General features: G+C 38.2%; 2 protein-coding genes across 8 annotated transcripts in view; one reads left to right on the forward strand and one right to left on the reverse strand.

The window, feature by feature from the left end:
* FAM184B (family with sequence similarity 184 member B) overlaps positions 1-15,852 on the forward strand; it is a 41,324-nt gene extending 25,472 nt beyond the window's left edge. The window contains exons 4-12 of one of the 7 annotated variants that reach the window (XM_064653144.1): positions 4,337-4,549; positions 5,783-5,936; positions 7,111-7,223; positions 7,642-7,826; positions 10,802-10,954; positions 12,349-12,466; positions 12,651-12,755; positions 13,422-13,627; positions 15,115-15,852. In XM_064653144.1, coding sequence (XP_064509214.1) covers positions 4,337-4,549; positions 5,783-5,936; positions 7,111-7,223; positions 7,642-7,826; positions 10,802-10,954; positions 12,349-12,466; positions 12,651-12,755; positions 13,422-13,627; positions 15,115-15,205 — 1,338 coding nt within the window. In that variant the 3' untranslated portion in view covers positions 15,206-15,852. Of the gene's footprint in view, positions 1-4,336; positions 4,550-5,782; positions 5,937-7,110; positions 7,224-7,641; positions 7,827-10,801; positions 10,955-12,348; positions 12,467-12,650; positions 12,756-13,122; positions 13,628-15,114 lie in introns of those variants that run through there. The other 6 variants (XM_064653147.1, XM_064653145.1, XM_064653148.1 and 3 more) reach the window with 6 other exon arrangements.
* A 986-nt stretch (positions 15,853-16,838) lies between these two features.
* MED28 (mediator complex subunit 28) lies at positions 16,839-18,993 on the reverse strand. The gene is made up of 4 exons (XM_064653154.1): positions 18,815-18,993; positions 18,657-18,723; positions 17,619-17,731; positions 16,839-17,182 (listed from the first exon to the last, which is right to left on the reverse strand). Exons 1-4 carry the CDS (start codon positions 18,965-18,967, stop codon positions 16,985-16,987), a joined length of 531 nt encoding a protein of 176 aa, XP_064509224.1. The 5' UTR covers positions 18,968-18,993; the 3' UTR covers positions 16,839-16,984.
* Positions 18,994-19,829: the final 836 nt, after the last annotated feature.

The following is a 19,829-nucleotide window of genomic DNA, read 5'->3' on the forward strand; positions in this document are numbered from 1 at the left end:
CAATTTAAACAAATTGAGGGTCTGGCTGTCTGTTTTGAATTAATGAAGCACAATAAAATACTTGGGCACTACAAATCATTCCAGAGAAGGATTTTCACTGGTGGATTTGAAAGCCCTTTTAATTGAAAGATTTCATTTCCATCCTGATGGGATGGAAACGTTTGTTTCTTAGCCTCTAATGTTCTCTTCATGAGAAAGAATGTGTTTCTGTGCCTGATAATTTCTGTAGGGTTTTTCCCCTTAATCACTGAAAAACAATGTTTCTAAGACTACTTTTCCATCTGATTTCTTACTACATGGTGTTCTCTTTGTTATCAATTTACTGCTTCGCTTATTTTTAGTTAGTATGATCTTTTTGTTTCATGTTAGAAGTGCTTTGAGCCAATAATTGTCTGCGAAGAGTCTGGAAGGTTTATAATGTTGTAACTGCAGATGAAGTTTATATGTGCCTCTTTTCATCCTCCTGCTGAGATGACTGTTTAATTTGCTTAAGAAGTATTCCCAGTGACATTTTTCCTGTGTCCAGTTTTTCTATTAGAAAATATACAGCCTACTCCTCTGGCACATTCTTTTTACTCACTTTACTTTAAGGAAGCAAAGAAAAAAAAGTGTACTTGAGTGTAATAATGCTAATGCATACTTCATCAGCTGATAGGGGTGACTCTGCAGCATTAAGTGTTTCACGTCAAAGATTAGTTTTATAAGGACCTGCAGTACCAAAAGACTTCAGTGTTTCCTTTCTTTATATAGGAAAACACTGGCCTGAGTTCAATAGGTGTGAAGACAAAGTAATTTTTTTACCTGCAACTAGAAGCCAAAGTGCCCCTTTTCATTGAATCTTATGATTTACCATATATTAAAAAAAAAAAAATAAAAATTGCAGCAGCTCTGAAACAAAAGTATGATTGGCAAGTGGCTCTGGCATTTGCCTGTTCTTGGAATGTATCCAGGCCACAGATAGATTCCATCACACAGCCACAGTAAAGACAATTAATATTTTTCATAAAGAATAGTATTTGGCAATTATTCTTCGCTAGCTTTTTCAGACAAATATTTTTTGTGTGTTTAATTGGACGACACAACAGAAGAAGCCAAGAAACAACTGGATGACTAGTTAACTGAAACTCAGAGTGGAGGCAGCTGAAGCTATGTACTCTTTGAAATTAAATAAATCAATTTGGTTGGATAGCTTCAGTGAAATTCAAACATACCATGTTGGTTTGAAGTTGTTTAAGAAGTGCTTTCCAGCACTTAGAACAAAATAAAGAACTTTATTCGCAAAGCACTGGAGGAAGGAATTTTTATTTTATTCTTATCTACCAACCTGGCATTCCCATGATTTGTGAGAGGTCTGGGCTTGTTTTGGTTTGTTTCTTTGTTTGTGTTTCTTCTGTCAGCTTTCTCACTTATTTAAAGAGTTTATAGGATAAAATAGAGTAAGCTACAGTGTCTCCTGTTGCCATTTTTCACTTGTATATAAAGTTGTCATTGGACACCTTAGGCCTTCATCAATCGGGTAAGTGTCCCAATTACCTTCATATGCTCATGCATGTACTCTTGTTGGCTTCTTTTTTCTGTGCCTTTGTGCTTCCTTTCTTTCTTACAGAAACAAAACAGAACTATCACTGCTACCTCTTCTTTCCCTGTGTTCTATGAATAAAGCGATTTTTCTTCTTACAAATTTTTAAATAATTTAAGTTTTAAAACCTCCAAATTAATATTTGAGGAAAAATGTTAAGTTTTCAATTTGACGTGTACATTTAAAAATGTCTCCTTTGGATTATTTGACCGGAAGTTTTATTGATGGCTTGGTTTGGCCATCAAGAAGGAGGCAGTCAACTACCTAAACTGGTAGATCTGCTAAAGAGTTTTTTAACAAGGTTTTTCTCTGTTTGCAGATTTCTGTCATGTCTAAGTTACAAATGCTGCTGTAGATCTCAGAACATGTGAAACATCACTAATAAAGCTGAGGAACTTTGAAATTCAAACATAACACACTATCTCATCTGGTAAAGGAAATCCATAGTAATGTGGCCCTTTATGAGCAAGCTGTTGGAAAGGGTTCAGAGGGAAACTGAAGTACAAGATCAGTGATGATAAGTTATGGCTGCCACCAATTAATTGGAAAAAAGGAATTTGCCTTGTGGATTTTCAGTGAAGAACAAACTGTTATGTAAATGGAAGGAATGCAATATATTGACTTGTGTATAGGAACAGCAGTTCTAATAAAAAATGAAACAATAATTCATTTTTGTAGCTGCTCAGAGGTATAGAATCCAGATTTAGTAAAGGAAGTTCTATTGTTCTCATGATATATGTGTTTGTTCAAGTAATAGGTTTTGAGCTATCTCCAAAGCATATGAAGTTCATAAACATTTGTGTTTCAAATGAACAGTGCTTACACAGAAAGAAATCATCTTCATCTGATAGTCTGGAAATGCAAACTTTTTACTCAATATTATAAGCTACCAACAGACCAAACACAACAAGTTTCTCCAATGTTTTTGGGGGCCTACATAGTTGCAGTGTAGAAAAAAACCAATTAAAATAGGACAAATTTATCAAGTAGAAATAATTCTTTCTAAGCTGTATCTCAAAAGGAAAAAAGGGTTTAAATTATTTTTTCTTCTTTAATATCAGGATTCATTTCTGGGACATAAAGACTTGTACAAATTCTAGAGAGAACGGAGCAGATGCCAAGAAACAATAAAAGCAGAAATCAGGACTAGAAGTGAAGACAAGGGACAATGTATTTGGAAGTACAGAATGTCCTTTCTCCAAAAGGAGTTGAAACCCTGGGAACTGATTCAAGCTTTGTGGTTTGCAGCATTATGAGCCTTCAGAGCACAGTTCTGTGCTAGAAACCTATGAGAATACTAGAGGCTTAGAGAGTACTTGAGTAAGGGTTGTGATCCATCTGGGAATGGAGAAGGGCCTCAGGAGAAGGAAAGGAGAAAATGCATCATTTGGAGGAGAGGAGCCAACATGCTCAACAAATGTGAGAAAGAACAGTGCCCTGAGCTAGCAGGAGTACACCATCAGAAAGGCTTACTGTGATTTGGAGAGATCTGGCATAGTTCACCAGTATCTCCATTTGGACAGTGCAGCACTGACTGTGCCCAGGTAGTTAATAAGAAGCAAGGTCTTTGCATATCATGCCTTCTTTTCTCCTGTGTAGCTCAAAATATACTGGAAGGTGCAATGTGAATAAACCGTGGAATGAGAGAGACACCTTAGCCCATTTAGTAAATCTTCATACAGCTTTTGTGGTGCTGCATCAAAAGGGGCCACAAACAAATATTTATCTAGCTAAAGCTACAGTGATCCTTAGCTAATAGTCTGTCTACATTATGCATGGAAAAAAATTAAGGCAACACGGAAGAGAAAAAGAACATGTATTAGTGTACAGGTAAGAATAGGACACAGGCATAGGTTATAATCCATATTGCATCCAAATTGCAGATGTGAGTAACATCACTTCAATCTTTTTAAGTCACATGAAATCATAAGGATGCGAATTACTTCCTTTCATATTTTGATTAAGACTGAAAAGTACAAGTATATAAAAATGAAAAACAGGCCATCCTCTTTCACATGTTCCCCAAAAGGCAAGAGACATAAGGGCATTCTGACTTGGAACTCAGATACAGCAGCAAAACCACTGATTGGCCTTATTGAGTATGCATGTTCCTATGCGGAAGGCAATTTTTCAGAATTTCAAATACAAATTTTTGCTGAAAGTTGAGAAAACCTACCTACTAGAAAAGACAACAGACTACTCCCTCCTTCCCCACCAAAACAAGCCCCACTAATTTATTCTTACAGATGAGTATTTTTTTGTTACTTTTCCATCAGCCATTATACACATCTACTGTGTTTAGTAATTAAGATAGTAGAAAAGATAAATCTGAAGCTTGATGTGCAGAATTCTTGTTTCCATTGGTTCTAATCTACTGCTTTATGTAAATGGATTCTGCAGTGTTACATCTCCAGGACAGCAAGAAGCACAGTCTTAGGCCTGCCTCCAAGTTTGTGACATAATAATTGTGCAAGTTGAACTATGGATTGCATGTATGAAGTGGAGGTGATTTGAAAAGAAATAATTTTTAAAAAATACTTGATAAGCAACAGACAGTATATACAAAAAGGTTGTTATTCTTCACTGAAAAAACAGTTCCTTGCACAAAATGCACATCTTTCTATTTTTTCATGTTCGTAAAGTTTTCACTGTTCAAGTTCAGTTTTCGTGTTCACAAAATATGTTCAATTTTACGTAATTCCTCTCTGTTGTGAATGCAGCCATTAATCCAACTCTGCTGACTTACTTTTCTGGAAGGTAGCTCAGCTGAAGCAAATATTAGACCAACAAGCAAATAATTTCAAGGAGTCACTGAAGAAACATAATCTGCAGTCCAACAAAGAAAAAGAGAAGCTTTTGCAGGATCTTCAAAACACCATTAAAGAAAACCAAAATGTTAAACTGCAGTTGGAGGCATCACATCAAAAAGTCTTAAAAATGTTGGAGAAAAGCAAAAATCAGGAACTAAAGGTCAGTTTACTACATACTAATGTAAATATATATATATTTATGACATAAACCATTTTAATGACAGCTGATTATTAAAACTCAGTTATCTCCAGTTTAGTGATGGGTTGCTATTGTTGCACATAATGAACTATTCTGTGATTTTGGAACCTCATCATCATCAGACTGCATTATTTGTATGGGGTTTTTAAAATAATTTTAACTTTTTAACTTGGACCACAGTGAGAATTAATGCTTCATAAAATAAAATACTCTACAGTTAGGCTGTAATGAATACAAGCACCTTTATCTGTGCTGCTGCTTCAGAATTTCAAAGGAATTCCTAAGTATATTAATAATAGCACTCAGTTTTATTATTTTTCATCCATTATTAATTTACACATAAATACTTCAAAAGCATAATAGACATGTATAATGATGTGTATTGCCTTATATACCTTCAATCAATTCAGTAAGTGGATAACCAAAGCTTTTAAAGGTTTGAGTGGATTTATTTCAGTGACAAAATGTTAATACAATATACTAATGTTCTAAAGACTTTTGCTGTTTGAGAAAAAATCAATTTTAAAATGTAAATGTAATTGTGACATGGAGTTCAGATGTCCCTGTTGATTCACACAGCTTAGAGAACCTTATAAAACATTGGTAATAAAACCACCCTAAGAAGAATTTAATATCTTGTTTATATATTCAGAATAAAATTCCAGTTTAAACAAAACCAAGCTGAAGGCAGTAAGTTGGTAAGAATGAAACTGAGGACAGGATTTTGCTTTCGGAGCCACTGCAGGGCAACTGCTCCCTCCATTATTTACAGCATGACAGCAGTACTTCTAATGACAGTGGAAGTTTTAGCCAAGAATGATACAAGGGAAGATAGAAGACTTTATCTGATACACTGTGATAAGTAATGAAAAACAGGTCAAATCTGGGGGCTTTGTATGTTAGATAATAAAACATCTTTCTAATGTCAAATAGTGCAAAGATGTCAGTGTTATTATTTCATCATGTACACCAAATCTAAGAGGTGATATCTTGATAATTTATCTTGTATGTATTAAGTCTTAAATTTTAACTTTGGCTCATTTTTATGCTGTCATTGATAAACTGTCTTGTAAAGTGGTGATAAAAATAAAAGTTGTACAGTGGAAGGCCATATTCATCCTGGCATTACAAGTAAAACAACAAGCTGATAAATAGGCTCCAACTGCTTTGTTGGGGGGGGACTTTTGCTTACAGGAGGCAGAAGAACGCTTGAAAAAGGAATTTAATGAGACTTTCAAGATCCAACTTCAGTCTCATAGGCTGGAAATACAAACCTTGGAAGAGAAAGCAAAGAAAGAACTACAAGATGAACTTGAGCAGATACAGAAGCAGCAAACCCTGTTGCTAGGTATAGTGTCTCATGTCATGCACAGCTCCTACTGCTTGATTAAATATATGCTGAGAAGCACTGACTTTCATCCTATTCATTTTCTTTCTCATCTTCTGGGAAAACTCAGGTCTTTGTGAATCTCCTTTTTCATACCCTGAAATTTCAGCAATACAGTCAATATTCTTTGTTAACTTGGCCCTCAACTGTCAGCAGCAGAATGTTGCTGAGAGCGTGGTCTGCTGTACAACATTCAAGTATGCATTATCAGGTATATTAAATTGGAAAAATGTAGTTAGTGTGTATGAATTTCCTCTTTTTTTTTCTATGAGAACAAGAATTATTCTATGTTGTTCAAGTCTGCTCTGTTGAGTCTAGCAATGGAGATCAGTTGTTCCCTATGTATTGTTTAGGCAGTTTCAAAAGTGCCCTAAATTGTTCAGAACTAAACACAACACTGCATTAGGAAGATGTGTAATATCTCCAGGTTTAATCTCATGTTATTAAAGCTCGTCTATAAAAGGTTTTTTAATTTAAGAATAATTTGAAAGTATTTTAAGTACAGACTGGATTCTCTTCTTGCTTGTTTTTTTTTTTTTTAGAAATTCAAATTTGCTAGAAAGATTTCTTGCTCTCTAAAGTTTGTGTGTTCAATAGACCCATTCTGTTCTTCTTCAAGAATAATTGTAGGGAGACCATAGAGAGAGAGAAAAACTTTTCTCCTTGTACTTGATCCGTCCCAAAACTTGTACCCAATATACACAAAAGTTGCAGTACATGACAGGTGAGCTTACATAAGTGTTTTACTTCTTTAACACAACCAGAGCTCTCCTCAGTCTGTCTTATGATCCTCTATAAAACACCAGTGGACTTAACAGGGAAGCTCAGGGGTGCTCCAATAAAGTTCAAGATGAGAAGAAGCAATTACAGTGGTGTAGTCTGCAATACAACTGCCACAGAATTGCCTCTCTGATTCTGACATGGAATCATTGTTACTGTAGCTCCATATCATCTTACTATTGCTCAAGTGAGTTACCTCTCTAGTAATAGAAGGCCATTATGCCTAATGGGGAAGGAGTTGAGGAACAAAGCAAAATGTAATAGATCAATGTTTTCATCTACATTGCCCGTGTCTACCTTCCCCATCCAGCTCTCCTCTGACTGCCCAAGTGATTGTCTGTCTGATTGTTACTAGGATCTCTAAGGATGGAACTCTCTGAGCAACAAACATCATGCACTAACCTCAAGAAACAAATAGAAGAACTACAAATGGAGCTGAGGAGTGTGAGGACACTGAAGAAGCAACAGGCAAGAGACCAGTTCCTACTTCATTGCCATGTTGTGTTTAGCAAAAGCAATAGTATCACATTTGTCTCTTTAGGGATAATAAAAGTGTGCTGTCTCTTACAGAAATTGAATGTGTTTCCTTCCCTTATTTCTCACTTTAAGTGATAGCATTGTTTATAATTTTCCCCCTATGGGCAGGCTTTTTTTTTCCATTTAAAGATCAGAATCTACAACAGAAATAAATGAATGTTACAATAAAATAAATTCTATGGAGACTAAGTATATTCAAGAAGTTTTGATCACAGGTTTTGTCTTGCACACATCATGGCACATATAATTGATAAATCAGATCACAAAAATTCAATGCACACAATTCTAGCAAGATCTTAACATTAAAAAATAAGAGTCTGTGAATAAATAAATGTGACCTTTTTCTTAGGAAGGAAGTAGCCAAAGCCAGATCAGATCTCTTCATGATGAACTGGAAAAATGTCAGAGTGAAATTTCTGAACTCAAGAAAGAGAATTTACTTTTGAAGGACACAATGGAGCTACTCAGTGCTGAGCTGGAGTCGCAGAAGCAAGAAGCTGCACAGCTTCAGGATAGAGATAAACAGCACAGAAGGTTTGCCTTAAATTCAAACTTCACAGTGCTATCTAGAGATTCAATAATAATGTCAGCATCAGAGGTGTTCTAAGTGCAATGCATGTCAGAATCTTTCCTTTCTAAAGTACTAATTTTAGAGGCTAGGAGTTTTGTAAAAGCAGTAGTTCATTTCACATTTCCCTCCAGCCATAATAGAAGCATTTGAACTAATTGCTCATTATATGTCTCAGAAAAATATGTCTAGTGTATCCCCAAAGGAGCAACCTGAGAAAATCTGCATAATGTCAGCCTTAGAAAGGCACTGGAAGACATAAACAAATCCTACACTCACCCAAGAACTATTAAAAAAATAGAGAAGTCTCTGAGAATAAATATCAAGTTTTTATACATACTCTCTGTAGCTGAAACCAATGTTAACTCCAATGGGGACAGTTGGGAATACTGTGTATACTCCATGAGAGTTTGCTTTGGTTGTAGCAGTCAGCTTTGCACTGAGGGAATAAGGGCAGTGACAGTGGACACTGACAGCATCTCTGGGCTGATGGAAGCCTGGAGCTGTGAGATACTGTCAGGGCACAGGAGGGACAAGATGACTTGTAGTCTTGTAGAAGGTGGACCACATCTTCTTAGTGTAGCCACAGGCTCGGCACACATGGTGCATTGCAGTAAAAGCAGTCCTCCCATTTATGTACAGAAAAAGTGCAGAATCACAGAATCACAGAATCAATTAGGTTAGAAAAGACCTCTGAGACCATTGAGTCCAACCTATGACCACCTTGTCAACTAGACCATGACACTAAGTGCCTCCAGGGGTGGTGACTCCACCACCTCCCTGGACAGTCCATTCCAACGTCTAATCATCCTTTCTGTGAAGAAGTTCTTCCTAATGTCCAACCTATACCTCCCCTGGTGCAGTTTACATGGGAGACAAGACTGAGTTCACTGCCCACTGCATTTTTATGGTTTTGAATACTTGGAAATTTCTGGATGAACATACTTAACACATTCTCTTGGCAGAGGGATATGGTGTGTGGGTACCTTTCAATTCTTATTTGCAATGATGTAGAATGTATGCTCCTAACTGCACAAGTTGTATATATAAAAGGATTTCTGAAAAGTATGCCCTTAAAAGAATCTTTAAAATTATGACCCGTATAGTCTAGGGAAAAGCACTCAGTGGACAGAATGTCTCTCTGCAGACTGTCAGAGTGGTCAGAGTAATTCCATTCCTGTCTACCAGTCAGCAGATATTCAAAGAATGAGAAACTTTTTTTTTTGCCCTTGCACTCTTTTGAGAGTTACTTCAAAGTGAATTTCATTTCAAGCTTTTGAAGCAAGATCAACAGAAAGAACTGCAAACCAGAGTGTTTCATCAGTGCCCTCCAGCTACCTTGAAGGAATTTATAGCCTCTCTTCATGAAGAGAAGAATTATTCACGTGTCAGTGATGAGGTCTAAAGGGCCTCAGATGCTACCGCTGGAGGATTTGCTTTACAGGGAATAAATGGTGTAGCTCTACTACAGTAAGCATTTGAGAAGGAAGCATTAATGGAAATTATGTAAGCAGAAATCCTTCAGATAACAGGAGGTAGGACCAGAGAGCTGAAGTGGACACAGGCACCTGCTATAGGCTGCTCTAAAATTAACCCATGGAAGACCCGGAACATTAACTTGCAGCTCTTGTTTTGCTTTTGCAGGACTAATAGTTTGTGTAAGGGAATAGCTAAGTTGGTGACTGCATATAAATAAGTGCTATTTTTACTTTAACAACACTGACCCTGTCTTACACCATATAGTTTTTTCTGATTTTAAAGCTGATAGTGGCTTGTTATTTGCATGTGACAAATTTTTTAACAAATTATTTAAAATTACTAGTTCTACTGTTGCCAAGTAAGTGAAACCAGTAATCTGCTGGAAGTAATAATTCACATTTCCATTCTCTTGAATTGTGTGAATTCCACCTCCCGTATGGCAAGCTTTTGCAAGGATTAGGATGAGAGCAAAGGTATTTTTATGGGAAGAGTGGACAATTTCCAAAATGGCTATTCTGAAAGAGAACTTTTATTCTACCCCTAAAGATCTATTTCAGGGATTTTGCTCCCTTTTTTACCCTTATTCTTCTGCTTCTTATCTTATGCCAGTCACTTGCATGGCTGTGCTCTAATTTCAAGGTATAAACCTTTTGTGGGCCTTTTGGCCTTTCCTGAAGCCTTTCAGAAACGAGTGAAACAGGTTTGGGAGTACATTAAAAAAATAGGGGAAAAAAAATTTAAACTGAATATCTTTTGTGAAAATTACAATTGTTAATCTGCTGAGTTGAGCATCTCTATTTTAATCAGTAAACCATAGATCATGGACTCTCCATTGAGTTAATGAAAAAGTTTCTCCAAGGTTTAACAAAGCATTAGCAAACAAAAGACAACAAACTAACTATGATTCTTCAGAAGATGTCTATTGCTTTTGGAGTTGGTGTTAGAAAGCAATGTTCTGGTTAGGCTTGAAAAAAAACGTTAAGGATTTTTTAGTTTTCAATTTTTAAAAAAAAAAAAGCAGTTTTAGGATGATGTTATGCAGTATTAAATGTTCTGATGCCATGATGTGGTAAAATAAATCATCAGAGCCTCATGTTAAAATCCCAGAGATTTCAACATAATTTTGCTTAATGTGAGTGAGGTATTTTATTGTCATGTTTTATCATTAAGATTAGTGCACAAACTAACCCTAGACAGAATAGCAATAGCATCATTATATGGAATATTCCATTTCCTGAAGGGTGAAGGTCACATACTTTTCAAAAAATTTTCCTCTTCGTCAGCGTTAGGATGGTTCTGCTCAGATTGCTACCAAAATGTCAGTCAAATCAGCAGGGAGAAGCCAGCTCTGTGCCCAGTTAACTACCTTTGTAGTCAATAAAAGACCTCAAAACTGCATGCTTTGATCAATGAAAATAAACTAGTATTGAAACATGATAATTCAGACATATTTTAATACCAGTGGAAGGCTACTGGTAGAAGACCTCAGTATCAAGCATAAAAAAGAACTGGACATACTGAAACAAGATCACCGGAAGGAAATTGAAAAGATATTATCTGATTTCAGCAGCACTCAGGCACATCTTCTAGCAAAGATTTTCTCCTTAGAAACTGCGTAAGTAATTTAAATGAACTCATATTGGCAGTGAGTTCTGTTTGAATTTATGGTTCTTAGTATGTATAATTTTTGTATTAATCATACATAGAGTATTGTAAGGATTGAAATACAAGTGTATTTCCTTTGCAAACCAAAATGGCCCAAAGCCATTATAATAAATTCTGAATATTGGTTAATCTAAAGCACTATACATAAAGTTTTACAATGCTAAATTAAAACTTGCATGTAGTATCTAGCAATTTTATGAAGTGTAAAATAATCTTTGTCACAGATAATACCAGAGGCCTTGATCCATGATCTTGTACTTAATTTTGTTCAGCAGAGCAGCATCTTTGAGGTTAAGAAGTTCTTGATCATTCTTACTCCATTGAAAATTTCCCAGGACAGCCCCCACTAACTCATATAAATAAATGCACTTTGCAGCCCCCTGTGGAGTTAAGTTGTGGTGCTTCAGATTGTACAGGAGAGGCCACTTAGAATTATCCCCTTTGATTATATATCCTTTTCCCTTATCTCAACTGTGCAGCAGAGGACCAGAAGAGAGACCTTGCATGTAAGCAGGCCTCAAACCTTTCAGATGTTAAGATTTATCTTTTTATTAAAACTCTGACATGATAAGGTCCGAGGGTGGTCCTCTAAAAAATACTTACCCCCCCACAAACAAAAAAACCAAACAAGAAAAAGGTTGTTTGTATTCTGTAATGCATTGCTCAGTATGGGTCCTGGTTATGGCAGGTGAACTTCATAGAACTCAGTTTCTCAAACAGCAAAATTCATGCACTTGGCTGATTGAAAGAATGATTTGTGTTCTCATGAGTCAATCAAATGTATGTTCCCACACCATATCTAAGAATGTGTAATTCGCATTTGAATCTTTTCCCCTGATTAAGGAATTTAAAAAGCTGAACTCAGACTACAGGTTTTGACTTAGAGAGTTCATTAAAGCAGCATGTATATCCAAGCTTCTCTTCATGAAAGTTATAGTAATTGAGTGTTTCTGAGGATTCTAAAGTTACTGGGTCAGAAAAGAGAACAAATAGATTAATACAGGTATGTATAGATACTGTGATGCAGATTTTTTTCTTTAGGAAACTAGACTAGCCATGCAATGTGCAAGCTTCTTATTTTACACCAGGGGCTGGATTTTATGCAGACAGGTGTTGTGGATTAACTCTGGTGGCAATTTATTTTGGAATTCCACAAGATTCTATCCTTCTATGTAAACCATGTATAGATGCCTATTTTTTTTAAAAAAAAAAGGATGTTTTATCAGAAAGGCCTGGTTATGCCCCTGTATTTTAGGTTTGGAATTTAGGGCAGAGTACAGCCCAGGTATCTCTTGAACCTGATCTGAGGAAGTTTTTTTCCAGTCTGCATTTTCTTTGGTACAGACTTAAAGAGTTAGAAGAAAAGTCAAGAAAATGGGAGTCCAGGTCAGAAGATACACACCTTGTAAACTGTCTGCAAGACAAATTAAGTGAGAGAGAAGAAATCATCAAGCAGCTGGTGGTAAGACTGCCTTTTATATGCAGTTATGTATTTTGGAATCTATTGAAAGGCTCTATTCAGTTTTTTGCACATTGCTTCAGACTGGTTGCTTCTTTCTGTTCTGGAATACTTTGACAAATGTGTGTTTCCCTATCAGCTTCCAATAAATACATGTTTCTATACATGCAACTTTCTTTCCCCTCAGGAAGGAAGAAAATGTCAGCATTCACTTTCAGCCAACACTGAATCCTCCAGGAATCGGTCATTTTCTTTCAACCCTAATACAGCAGGCTTGACTCCTTCCATCAAGGTAAGATGGGCAATGCAATTAAAATCACAAATCATGAAGTTTTGTTACTATTTGAATCATACAGGTGATCAGGACAGTAAAAGTGCTATTAATTTTTTATGATAATGTTATTCAGTAGAATTCTTTCCAGTAAGCCAACTTAGTCAGGTGTTGAGTATAACATAAATTCAGTAGAAGTATATGTGCAACATGAATACAGGTTTTTAAGCAGATGTAAAACACTAAAATTCCAAAGGCATGAGTCTTCCACTGCGATAAGCACAGCCATTGTTTGCAGATTTGGGAGTTGCTAATTGGGATATTGCATGCATTAAGGAAAATTATGAATCTGTTTGGGTTGCTCGGTATTTGCTCTTTGCCATTCCAGCCCCTCTGCATGATACTGTCTATAAATAGCCATGAAAAGAGGGGAGGTCAAGTTGGTGGAAAGCACCTTGATGTGTCTAAAACCCCAAGATCAAATACACAAGTTGTTTTAATTAGATGAGACCAAATCCATGGATCCTCACAGCATACTGTCAGAATCTAAATGCCTACAGAAAAAGACGGGACCCCTCCTATCTGAGGGTTCCTCACAAGACATCTAGGAATGAGGTATTGTTGAGGTTTTATAGTATAAATTGAAAAAAATGTGTATGTAATGAAGTTTTCTGTTACAATAAAAAGCAGAAGAAGAAAACACTTGAGGTGCCCAGTCGTGTTGTCAGTGTTCCGAATTTAGCTTCCTATGCAAAGAGCTTTTTGAGCTGTGACTCGAGATCAAAAAGAAGTGCTCCTCAAATAACAAAATCTACAAGCTTAGACCGGAGTCCTGGCTGCCTCAGGGTGGGCTCTCCATCAGCACAGTCCTCAGACAGCAGTGCCTCCACAAGGTATTTATCTATTTTCTAAGACAATAAATGAATTTATGTTCAGAATCTTGTAGGCAAATCAAAATCATTATACATTTGGAAATACACAACAATGTGAGGTTTCTGCAGTGCAGTGAACTCCGTGTGTTCAGTTCTCTGCAGACAGACTCAGAACTCTACTGCAGGTGTAGGCTATAATCCCTGCCCAGCAGAGCTTACACTTGCAACCCCTTCTGGTGCTAAAAAACAAGAAGAGTTGCAAGTACTTAACTAAGAATGCAGTTAATAGTGAATATGGCTGTTTAAAACCTTGAGCATCTACCAGTGGTTCTAATAAGGATGTGTCTTCTCTCTTATTTTTCTTTCTTCACCTTGCACTTGGTAGATGTCGATGACATTTTTATTTTAGGAGGTATTTCGATGAATCTAGGCTAATCGTTTCACAAAGGGTTTAGAGACTTAAAAATTGATTAGCAGACACTTAAGTAAAAACTTCGTTTCATGTTTTCTCTCTGAAGAACTTGCATTCTTCAAATTTAGGAGTTATTTGAACAATGTTTGGTATTTTATAAACATAGCTGAACTCTCTCTTCAAGAAATAATTAAAAATACATGTAGCTAACATACAGTTATAATGATAAATATTAAAAAAAAAACCAACAAAAAAACCAAAACCACAACAAAAAACCAACAAACCCTACCACTATGTTTCAGGACCAAATCCAGCCTTCTCACCTATCTCCTGGTGGAGATTATTTATCCTGTAAATTATGTGCTAGAGTTCTTTATTTGAGGGCAGATGGTGCTGACTGCCAACAAAAACAATAACCTGGGACTCAGGGTTGGATCCAGTTTGGCAATTCCCACATCTAAAAGCTAAAAACGTGCTGTGTCATGCCAGATGACTGCCAAGGCAAATCAGATTTCTGTTTTAAAGGGAAACAAATGCACAAGGAGACTGAGGGTAGCTTGGCTGCTACTTACTTAACTCTTTTAGGTCAGTCAATCATAAGTCAAGTCTTATTTGCTATCATTTGTTAAAAAAAATCCTGAATGATGGAAAAGAGACAATGTAATAGGGTTGATTATAAATGCCAGTTAATGTTCAAAATAATCTTTCAGTGTCAAATAAAACTTTTACCCAACATTTTAAATACATGTCATATTTCATATTTTGAAGAGTGAATTGCAGCTGCCATTCTTTGATTTTCAAGACTTCTTATCCTTGAAGCATCCTTTTATTTTTCAAAATGTCAAGTTAAGAATTATGTTCAAACAGTTCTCCATAGCTGTTTAGCTCTGCGTGTTACGACCAGGCAACTGTTCAAGTTACCTGACTAGCACAGATCCCACTAGTGTTTTGTAGCTGGCACCTTTTGGCCTTCTCCATTCATGTGAGCACAGAACCATGCATAGGATCAGGATTTTTTCTGGGAAAAGAAGTATTACATATTAATGAGATTGTAAGTAAGTAGGCAAGTCATGCTAATGCTTATTTGTTTGTACAGGGCACATGGCAGTGAACCACCACAAACCAAAGATGACCAAAAACAAGACCCTCAGCATCAAGAATGGTTTACTAAGTATTTTTCATTTTAAAGCAAACTATTTCCATATTTCTCAGAATCACTAGAAAAGCCATTCCTGTTTTCTTTCAGGGAATGATAATCCAATATATGATTTAAGGAAAGAAAATAATAAAAGTAATTTCTAAGTAAATGATTAGGAACACCTGCACTCTTACATCTATTAACTATGGAGTTACAGGCATGGATTTCAAAAAAATGCATTTTTTTAACAACCTCTGTAAAAAATGAAGAAAAAGCAAAAATACTGTTATAGGACTTTTTATAATCAAGAGACTCTACCACTCCACCATTTCATTAAATATGCAATTTGGACTCTGATACATCCTATCAATCTGGTACCAGCTGAAGAAAGGTCTTACTTCTCTACATTTATACATTTGATTCATCAGCTGTTTAAAGTAAGTTATGCATATAATGATGTGATTTTTTAAGTTTTTAACGGTTTTTGTTAAACTAATCTTAAGCTGTACAGCATGTGGTATACCTTCAAGAATAGCATGTTTATAGGAGGCTGGTTTAGAAATAGTTTTGGGTTTGCTTAATAAACTGTTTTGTATAGTCAGCATTGCAATATCCCTATTGCATTTCAATACATGTATCAGCCTGATAAAGTAGGATGATGTGTAAGTACGAACATTAAAGCTTGTAAATGATCCATTTCTGTGTTTTACAAAAGACTGCTATGTTATGCTGAAGTGTGAGTCAGATTGATACACTGAATTCCAGAGTGATGGGAACTGCGCACATGTACCTTTTATGCCCACCTAAATGTAAATTACTACATTTATTAGATCATGCTAACTCACTGCTGGGAGGAAAGACACCTATAAAGAAATTAACCCTCAGGTAATTAACTCATCAGTAACTGTGGAAGGCAGGGAGGGAACTGTGCAACCAGCAGCCTGGTGTTTAAGATAGGATAGCTCCTCTTCAATTGCTGTACGGCTTGAATTCCCGTTTAATTTTGACCAGCAGGGCCCAGCTACGTTAGAAATTTTCTGTGAGCAAGGTGTACCTCCAGCCTAACCTTATCCTCTCTCCAACAGCCAGCAAGAGCTGTTCCAACAGATGCAAATAATTAATACAAAACAGCTGCTGCACCTCACTGGTGGTGAAAAGGTAGCAAAAAGGGCAGAATGCTTCTACAGGCTAATACTTTTCATCCCTGCTATCTAGCATTTTCTCCAAAAGGAACTGCTTGATTTGGAAAGTGACTTTGGCATTAGATTTGACAAAAAGACACTTTTTATATATGTAATTAAAAGTAACATTGAGTGCCTTGGTATCTATGAGCAGATCATCCTATAATAACCAAATTTGTATATCCCAAGACTCCTTCTGTGAGCTGAACAAAAGTCTGGTGAAGAATGACAATTCCCTTCAAAAAAGTACAGTCAAATCTAAGGGTGTTTCTACAGTGGTCCTCGTGGATAATTACTGGATCACAAAACATTCAAATCTTCCAGTAAAATCAAACACTAATCTTTGCAAGTATTTTCATCATACCAGCAAAGACAGAGGGAAAACTAGGGCCACCCTCTCTAGAAGGAACAGGATGCATTCTAGGAGACACACGTCTTCCAGAAAGCATCATGAACAGCAACTCTGAATATCTTCCATTGAAATATAAAACCAGTTCATACTTTTGGGAAAAAAAAAGAAGATAATTTATTTGGCTTATCTTAAGTATTTATATTTGTAGTACAAATTACATTATACAAAAAGCATACAAAGCAAGAACACCACTGCTTTGCACCGTTGAAAATACTGAGCTATGTAAAACTGAAGATTATGTTTGCTTCATTGGAGCAGGAATATTCGCAGAGGCTTGTTCCAGGTAAGCTAAGGGACCTTGAGGCATTTCTGCAGGCTTTTTGTGCTGTACACTGATGTCTTCCAGGACCTGTTGCCAGTGTCGCAGTTTACTCAAATGCTTCTGAATTAATGCTTCTTTTCTCTGCAATTCATTTCTTAATTCTGAAACATCCTATGGATGAAAAAAAGCATATTAGTAAATAGATGGTATTCATATGAGCAATCACCTCACATAAAGAGCATCTAATTTTTTTAGCTTGAGTTTTCAAGCTGGTCTTATAGTGGAATAATGGAAAAGTGTCCAATGAAACTGCAAATGTACTAGTGCCATTCCCCTAAATCCCATATTTCAGAGATCACTACTGCCAACAAAATCTGACTAACTGGTTTGTCTCTTCCAATGAAACTACCAGCTGTGTTCCAATACTCTACAGAGCAGCAGGCATCCACCTTCTCCAGGATCACAGTGAGAGTTACGTTAGAAGTCAAGTTCTACCAACTTAAGGTACAGCATCATGTTGAGAAACCCAAAATTAATGTGAACAAGGTGACTGACATGCACAGTTTATCTCATCTAGCACAAGACAGGTGAATTAATTTAAACATACCTCTTTAATTACTTGTTCTGGTTTCTGAACTGATAGTTGCAGTCTTTTTTGTAGAAAAAAGCATTCAGTTTGTCTTGCAACATCCAGAAACTTTTGGATACACTGATCGACACCTAAACATATATAGCAAAATAGAAAGAACAGATTCAAAAAAAATAAGATATCAGGCTGATAATAGTAGTGGTCTGCATGCTATTAAAAACACTTTTCACAGTACTTACTAGAAAGAAAATCTTCAGAATATCTAAAATGACTTATTTGTAAAATATATTTATTAATGACATATTTATAAAACCAGGATGTGCATTAAGTCTCCATATAAGACACTGCTCTGCAAACTTTCAGAACTTCTTTTAAAGCTGCAAGACAACAAGACTTCCAGGTTTTATTACATGTCTGACAATAACAAGGAATAATAAAATAATTCATGGAACTTGGCTGAATAAAGAAAACATTTCTGCATGCTCAAGCAACAAGCTCAACGCAGGGTTCTCAACTATGAGCATATTGAGGAGAATTCCTATATCACACACTGCTGATTTAGTAATGAAAGCTGTTCCATCCCAGCATACGAATATGACCCAACATCCAGAAAGGAGTTTTCAGAAGTATTTATGCCGTTTTCGACACAGCACTTAAGAGTCAAGCTTCAAAAAATTTTCAGGGACAAGCACACTTCCAAGCAGTCAAGGCCACTTTCCAATCTCTGTTCACACCAGTTCAGTATTTATTCCGCCTCCACGAAGGTGCGTCAGTCAAGCCTTAAAGCACCGCTACGGAGCAGCCTGGGCCGTCCCTTCCCATCTTCTGTTACTGCTCCATACAGCTTCTCAATGCATCACCCGAGCTCCCTGCATTTGGAACCATGCACTTCACTGTCCGTCAGCCTAATCCCACCCGACCCCCGGAGCCAGCCGGCACTCGGATCTCCCCACCAGACCCCGCTCCTTCCCTTCCCGGTGGGTTCCTTTCCTCCCACTCCTGTGAGCAGCGTTCCACCGGGGAAGGGGCGACCCTCAGCTCCCCCCCGGGGCTCACCGGTGCGGATCTCCTCCTGGTCCGTGCCGTTCACGTAGTCCTGGCTCACCAGCGAGGCGAAGCAGGCCTGCGGGACAGGGAAGCACCGTGCTCAGCGCCTGCAGGGGGGCGGCGCCCGCCCGCCCGCGGCTCCCCCGCCCGCGGCTCCCCCCGCTCACCTCAAAGGACGCTTCCAGCTCGTCCACCAGCGTGTTGTTGGGGTTGCGCGGCCCCGCGGGCGGCGGGATAAGGCCGGGCGGGCCGGGCGGCCCCGGCGGCGGAGGCGGCCCCGGGGCCTGGGAGCCGAACATGCCGCCCAGCGCGCCCGCCATGGCGGCAGCGGCGCATGCGGCGGGGGCGGGCCCGGCGCTGCCACGCCCGCGGAGCGACCCGGCCCGGGCAGCGGGGCAGCCCCGGCGGGGGCGGGTGGAACCCGCTCGTGTTAATCACAGAGTCATCAGGGTTGGAAGGGACCTCTGGAGATCATTCAGTCCAAGCCCTCTGCCAAGGAAGGGACACCTAGAGCAGGTGACACAAGAACGCGTCCAGGCCGGTTTCGAGTGTCTCCAGAGCGGGAGATTCCACAACCTCCCTGGGCAGCCTGTTCCAGTGCCCTGCCACTCTCAGCGTAAAGTTCTTCTTAAGGTTGAGGTGACACTTCTTGTGTTTTAGTTTATGTCCATTACTCCTCATCCTGTTGCCAGGTACGACTGGAAAGAGCCTGACTCCATCCTCTTGGCACCCGCTTTTGAGATGTTTATATGCATTAATGAGATCCCCTCTCAGTCTTCTCCAGACTAAACAGGCCCAGCTCCCACAGTCTCCCCTCATAAGAGATGCTCCAGACCCCTCATCATCTTTGTGGCCTCCGCTGGACCCTCTCCAGTAGCTCCTTGTCTTTCTTGTACTGAGGAGCCCAGAGCTGGACACAGTACTGCAGATGTGGCCTCACTAGGGCTGAGTAGAGAGTGAAGATCACCTCCCTTGACCCGGTGGCCACACTCTTCCCAGCAGACCCCAGGATACTGCTTGCCTTCCTAGTAACAAAGAGAGCAGAGACAGCAAAGCCATCCTTCCCAGCAAGACCCTCCTCCTCCAGTCTCTGCCCTGCCCACACCTCACTGCCTCCAGCCTGGGTAAGCACCGGTTCCACATCACTTGTTACAGACCACTGTTTAACAAAAAAACCTGAAA

This window comes from Pseudopipra pipra, chromosome 4 (genome assembly GCF_036250125.1).
Source record: "Pseudopipra pipra isolate bDixPip1 chromosome 4, bDixPip1.hap1, whole genome shotgun sequence".
NCBI lineage: Eukaryota > Metazoa > Chordata > Aves > Passeriformes > Pipridae > Pseudopipra > Pseudopipra pipra.